This window comes from Delphinapterus leucas, chromosome 11 (genome assembly GCF_059928025.1).
Source record: "Delphinapterus leucas isolate spDelLeu-1000000601 "Yukka" chromosome 11, BTC_Dleu_Yukka2, whole genome shotgun sequence".
Taxonomy (NCBI): Eukaryota; Metazoa; Chordata; class Mammalia; order Artiodactyla; family Monodontidae; genus Delphinapterus; species Delphinapterus leucas.
Window position 1 is genome coordinate 92,281,481 of NC_143139.1, and position 6,519 is coordinate 92,287,999.

At 57.6% G+C, this 6,519-nt stretch overlaps 1 protein-coding gene across 2 annotated transcripts in view; it reads left to right on the plus strand.

Moving 5' to 3' along the window:
• TRIOBP (TRIO and F-actin binding protein) overlaps nt 1–5,547 on the plus strand; it is a 57,213-nt gene extending 51,666 nt beyond the window's left edge. For both annotated transcript variants that reach the window (XM_089921295.1, XM_030760944.2), the window contains 6 exons: nt 437–539; nt 1,108–1,267; nt 1,346–1,459; nt 2,456–2,542; nt 3,303–3,466; nt 4,831–5,547. In XM_089921295.1, coding sequence (XP_089777421.1) covers nt 437–539; nt 1,108–1,267; nt 1,346–1,459; nt 2,456–2,542; nt 3,303–3,464 — 626 coding nt within the window. In that variant the 3' untranslated portion in view covers nt 3,465–3,466; nt 4,831–5,547. The remainder of the gene's footprint in view (nt 1–436; nt 540–1,107; nt 1,268–1,345; nt 1,460–2,455; nt 2,543–3,302; nt 3,467–4,830) is intronic.
• The last annotated feature ends 972 nt before the right edge of the window (nt 5,548–6,519 follow it).

Sequence of the window (6,519 nt, forward strand, 5' to 3'; positions counted from 1 at the left end):
TTCTCCAGATAAGGAATCCAAGGCACAGAGGGGTTAAGTCCCCTGCACAAAGTCACACAGATTTGTACCGACCGCAGAGCCTGCGTTCTTGACCACTAGGCTGGGCCAGGCAGATGGACCTTGTTAAAGAACCTTCCAGGCTCTGCAGGGAGGGGTTCTTACCAAGAAATCACTAACAAGAGGTACCAGTGGTCAGACATTGAGGTGTCTCCCCAGCAGGGTCCGTCAGACAGGCACTGTCATCCTCCCTTGATAGACAGGCTCAGAGAGGTTGAGCACCTTACCCAAAGCCACTCAGTCCATGACACAGCCCGGCCCAGTGCTCTTTGCATTACCACTCTCTGCTCCTGTCTCCATATGGAGTCCCGGAGGAAGTGGAGCTTGTTGCTGCTGACCCTTCCCCAATCTCCGTTCCACCTCTCTGCCCTGCTTCCAGCCATCGAAGCCATGAAGAAGGCCTACCAGGAGGAGCTGAGCCGGGAGCTGAGCAAGACACAGAGTCTCCCACAGGGCCCGGATGGCCTCCAGAAACAGCACCAGTAAGATGGCAGTTGGGCCCTGCGGTCTGGGGACAGGGGCTCCCTCTGAGCCGGGAGCCCAGCTGTCCACCCTGCTGGTTATGAGTGGGGGAACCTGTGCTAAGACCCCTGGCAGAGGGCATGTCAGTTTGCCCCCAGCTGAGACACCTGCTCCGGTCGCATGGCACCGGGAACAGAAGCAGTGGGACCTCAGCCAGACCCACACACCAGTGCACACGGCAGTTCTCAGGCCCCTTCTTGTTTAGCCAGTCTCAGTCTCCACCCTTCTCTTCCCCTCTTTAGTGTCTCCCTAGAGCTGGGCTACAGTATCAGCCAGTAGGTGCCCCTCTGCTGTGGAATGTTGGGGCTATGGAGGCTTTAGAGATGGGCTTCTCCGACCCATCCCCTCATAGAGGAGGCGCCTGCAGCCCAGAGAGGCTGTCACCAGTTCACAGCCCCAGAGCTGGCTGAAGGCAAAACTAGGGCGGGAACCAGGAGCCCTAAGCTGCTTTGAGTCTGTGTGACCTGACCCAGCTTGGCAGAGGGCGAGAGAGCCCGGGCCATCATTCCCCTCCTCTGCCCTGGGCAGGTCAGATCTGGAGGCACTGAAGCGGGAGCTGCAGGTGCTGTCAGAGCAGTACTCGCAGAAGTGCCTGGAGATTGGGGCCCTGACGCGGCAGGCGGAGGAGCGCGAGCACACGCTGCGGCGCTGCCAGCAGGAGGGCCAGGAGCTGCTGCGCCACAACCAGGTGGGCCTGGCCCCGCTGGGGTGGGGGTGGGGCGTGGGTATCCCGGCGCCCCTGCGCTGACCATCCCACCCCTCCCAGGAGCTGCACGCCCGCCTGTCCGAGGAGATTGACCGGCTGCGCAGCTTCATCGCCTCACAGGGCACCGGCAACGGCTGCGGGCGCAGCAGCGAGCGGAGCTCCTGTGAGCTGGAGGTGCGTCCACCCCTTGTGCCAGGCCGCCCAGCTGGTTCTTGGGGTCTGGGTGTGGGGAGTGTATCCAGACAGGTTGGGTCTGCCCTGTAGCCGGGAGAGGACGGGGCAGCTAGGAAGGACGCCTGCTGTGCACCCAGCACTAGTGGGCTGACTGGGTGAAAGCCCTCCCGTGGTAGGTCCTGCCACCCACCTGCTGTGTGACCATGACAAGTCACCTCACCTTTCTGAGCCCCAGTGGCTCATCTATAAAATGGAGCTAGCACCTCCCTTACTGGGAGAAGCCGGGGTGAAAAAATGTGTATGTGATCCCAGGGCCACCCTAGCCTTTTGTTGTATTTAACAAAAGTGTATATACGGCTTTACTCTGTGGCTGGCACTTCTGTAAGCCCTTATATCTGCTGATTCATTGAAGCTTCCTAACAGTCCTATGAGAAAGATGCCATTACTGTTCCCATTTTATAGGTGAGGAAACTGAGACACAGGGAGGTCAAGTATCTTGCCCAAGGCCACATGGCTAGTCAGTATGGGAGCTGGGATTTGAACCAGGCAACCTGGCTCCAGAGTCTAAGCTTTTAAGCCTCCTTCGTCCTGGCTGAACCTGTCTCCTCCTTGGTCAGGTCAGGGTAGCAGTACCTGCTCATCAGGGTTCGGGGAGGGCTTAATGAGGAAGCCCAGCCCACTCTGGTTCACCCTAGGGCCACACTATGGCTTCTTTTCGTGCTCTTTGCCCTGAAGTGGAGCGCCTGGCGCTGTGTTGAGGCCATAGCAGAGGTGACCATAAGCTACCCACTCACATTGTATGGACAGGGTGAGAGAGCAAGGAGAAATCAGAGAGGACTTCCTGGAGGGGTCTGCTCCTGGGGACATGGGTCTCGGTGCAGGTTGGGAGCTGCATTCTAGGGGCCTGAGGCAGAGAGAAGCCATGCTTCAGGGGTGCGGTGAGCCAGGGTAGCTCTGGCCTCTGGCCCTGCATCAGCCTGGCACCTGTGACCCCAGGTGCTGCTGCGCGTGAAGGAGAATGAGCTGCAGTACCTGAAGAAGGAGGTGCAGTGCCTCCGGGATGAGCTCCAGGTGATGCAGAAGGTGAGTCCCAGCCGGCCGAGGCAGGGCGTCGGCGGGGTGGGGAGCCCCTGGATCTAGCTGTGTCCCATCTTGTGAGCACCTGCTCTGTGCCGGCCACTCCTGGCCTCCTCAGGCTCTCCCCGTGCCTCCCCCACGTAGGTGTCACTATTCCCATTTACAGACAAAGAAACTGAGGCTAAGAAAGGTAAGAGACTTGCTCACGGCCACATTTGCTTTTATTTAGTCAGAAAATATTCATTGAGCACCCACTATGTGCCCAGCACTGTGCTGGGTGCTGGGTGACAGCCGTGGGCAAGACCAAAACCCCTGCACGTGTGCAACGTGTGTTGCAGTGAGGGATAAGCCGTGTTGCTGGGAGTTGGGGGACCAGGATTCGGGGCCCAGTCTGGACCACCCTTGGTGCCATGTCCCTTTGTCTTTGACACCCGCTGCATGTCGGTGGCTCTGAAGTGTGTGTGAGCCAAACTCATGGAAGGGGCCCAAGCACTGGGCCAGGCTGACCTGGTTCTCCTCCCAGCCACTCACTGCTGTTTGGTCTCGGACAAATGCTTCACCTCCCTGGGCCTCAGCTGTCATCTTGAATGGGATGAAAATGACGCCGAAACCTGTGTCACTGGGTGGAGCCGGGGGCCATCTAGGGGGGCCACCTGGAGGGAGGAGGCCGTGGGGGCAGTGGAGGGGCCTGGCTGCTTTGTGCCGGCAGGTGGGCAGGGCCAGGAAGGAGGGCTTCGTGCCCTCACAACCCCTCCCCGCCCCCCAGGACAGGCGCTTCACCTCGGGAAAGTACCAGGACGTGTACGTGGAGCTGAACCACATTAAGACGCGGTCGGAGCGGGAGATCGAGCAGCTGAAAGAGCACCTGCGCCTCGCCATGGCTGCGCTGCAGGAGAAGGAGGCCGTGCGCAACAGCCTGGCCGAGTAGAGGTGGGCGCCCCGGGCTGGGCGGGGCTGAGGCCACGCGGGGCCTGGCGGTGTGAGCTGAGGCTCATCCACACCTGACTCCCCCTGCCATCGGGACCAGGGCACTTCCCTCTCCTAGCCTCCGTATCCCTTTCTGTAAATGGGGACAGTGACGCTAGCGACTCGGGGTTTCGTGGGGACCTGTCGGACTCAGCCAGAGGCTGCTTTGTAAACTTCAGCATGTGTCTGCCGAGGTGGGCCAGTGAGTTCAGGGTCTGATTTTCGCCCTGTCCCCGCCATGTGACAGCGGGTGCTTCTTAACACAGAGCCCCAGCCACAGCCCGAGCAGTCCACACCCCTCCTCAGGGCGGGCAGTGCCCTAACTGATCTGCCTGGGCTTGGGCGGCAAATCCGGTGTGGCCGCCCCCTCATGAGACCCAGCAGCACAGCGCACATCACTAATCACCCACAGCGTTCCTTCCTCCGTGCTTCACACCCCGGACATCACTGGCGGCCGTGCTCTGTCCTGCTTCTGCTCACGGTCATCCCTGACTTGGCAGGGTGTGAAACATTTTTATGATGCCTTTTCCTACTGCCCTGTCTACCTGGAGCTTCCTCTTTCTAACACATCCTTGGGGACTTCCTAAGGCACTCCGGAGAGGCCACCCTGTGGGCCAGGCTTGGGGAGAAGCCCGGAGGAGAGGATCTGGCCAGCCTTTGGGGCCAAGAGGCATTGGAAGGACCTGCCAGCCACCCTTGCCTGGCCTAAGCCAGACTCCCACACTGTTTTTTTTAATTGAAATGTAGTTGACTTACAATGTTGTGTCAGTTTCTGGTGTACAGCACAGTGCCGCAGTCATATACAGAAATACATACATTCTTTTTCATTATATTTTATTACAAGATATTGAATATAGTTTCCTGTGCTATACAGTAGGACCTTGTTATTTGTCTATTTTATATATAGCAGTGTGTATCTGCTGACCCCAAACTCCTAATTTATCCCTCCCCCCACCCCTGCTTTCCACTTTGGTAACCATAAGTTTGCTTTCTGTGTCTCTGTTTCTGTGTTGTAAATAGGTTCATTTGTATCATTTTTTTTAAGATTCCACGTATAAATGACATCATAAGATATTCGTCTCTCTCTGTCTGACTCACTCCACTTAGTATGATAATCCCTAGGTCCATCCATGTTGCTGCAAATGGCATTATTTCATTCTTTTTTGTGGCTGAGTAATATTCCACTGTATATGTATACTTTATCCATTCGTCTGTCAGTGGATACTTAGGTTGTTTCCGTGTCTTGGCAATTGTAAATAGTGCTGCTATGAACACTGGGGTGTATGTATCTTTTCTAATTAGTAGACTCCTCCACTCTTGTCTTCTAGGTCCTCGTGGTCCAGCCCTGCTGCAGACCCCCAGCTCAAGGGGACCAATCTCCCTCCTTCCCTGCTGGATGGACGTCAGAAGCCAAGCTTTCTCCCCACCCTCTGTGGGCCGCACATGCACTCACACCCACTATACACACACACACACACACACGTACACACGTCCACACGTCCACACACATACACATACACACGCACACTCTCTGCGTATCTGAGCGCGCCCCTAGCACTGGGTCTTACCTTGCACCTTCTTCAGGATTTTATATGTGAAGAGATTTTTATATAGATTTTTTTTCCTTTTTTTTTTTTCCCCAAACACTTTATACTTTTTAAAAAGCAATTCCTGGTGGCGTGTGCCTCTAACACTGGCTCCCCCTGTGTCTCCAGACGCCTGCTTGGGCTTCTGGGCCCACAGCCCGGCCCGGGGTCTAGCGGAGGCCCAGCAGCAGCTATGGCAGGGTTGACTTTGCTGGGAGAGGCCGGGAGCCAGCCACCCTCTTTCTACCCTACCTCCCACTAACTACTTCCTGCCCTGGGGGGACCCACTCCCTGGGACTCTGGACAGAGGGACAGATGGACAAGGGGAGCCAGCAGCTGTCCCCATGGCCCCACCCCCTCCTCTGAGGGGTGCTGGGCATGGATCTGCGGGGACCACCCCGTGCAGGCAGGCGTTTCTCTCCTGCTCTGTGAGCCTTAACTTAATAAAATGTTCCGGCAGCTCTGGTGTCCTGGGTGGCTGGGCAGGGAGGGTAATGGAGGTTGGGGTTTCTTAAAGTGGCTTCACCACCCGCCCCCGCCAGCGCTCCACCCTTCCTGAAGGGGCAGCATGTGGGCTTCTGAGGGCGGGGTTGAGAATCTGGTTCCTCCACCAGGCTTTGCAGCTCCACGTGGGGTTTGCAGACCAGCAGGAACAGCAGTGACACCAGGGAGCTTTTTAGAAACACCAAGTCCAGGCCCCGCCCTGACCTACTGAGTCAGGATCTGCACTTTAACAAGGCCCCTCCGTCTGAGGAGCCCGGGAGTGGGCACTGGGCCCAGCCTTGGAGGGAGGACTGGAGCTGAGGCTTTGCCGGTGATTGACCTTGGGCGAGCCACGCCCCTCTCTAAGAGCCTTAATCTGCTTCTCCATCAGATGGGTACCTTTCAGCCCCAGTCCTATACTGAGGCTGTGCCCAGAGGGCTTGTCCAGCCCTGGCAGGGTTGGGGGCGGGAGCAGTGGACGAGGCCACCCCAGGCCCATCAGGCCGGGAGGCCTCATCCCTGCTGGCTGGCTGTGCTGCTGATTGTGGCTCCACGTGGGGCTGAGAAGAGGCCCCAGTTCCGAGGTACTGCCAGTCCAGCCTGGGCTCTCCGATTTGCAGGGCTGTGGCGAAGGTGATGAAGATGAGGGGACAACTTGAGCCGGCCCCATGCGCCTCCCATCAACCCTCGGGCACCTCCTCTGGGCTGGGCACTGGGTGTATAGAGTTGAACAAGAACTGGCCCTACCCTGCACCGAGGCCACAAAAACAGGTCACATTGGGTTGGGTCCCGGAAGTCTGTGGGAACCCAGAGGAGACCCCCAACCCAGCCCGCAGGGCAGAGAGGGTTTTTGGAGGTGGCTTTGGAATGTGACTTTTCTAGATGGAAAAATCGGGAAGGGCATTCCAGTTCCAAGGGAACAGCATGATCAGATGCCCTGTGAACTTC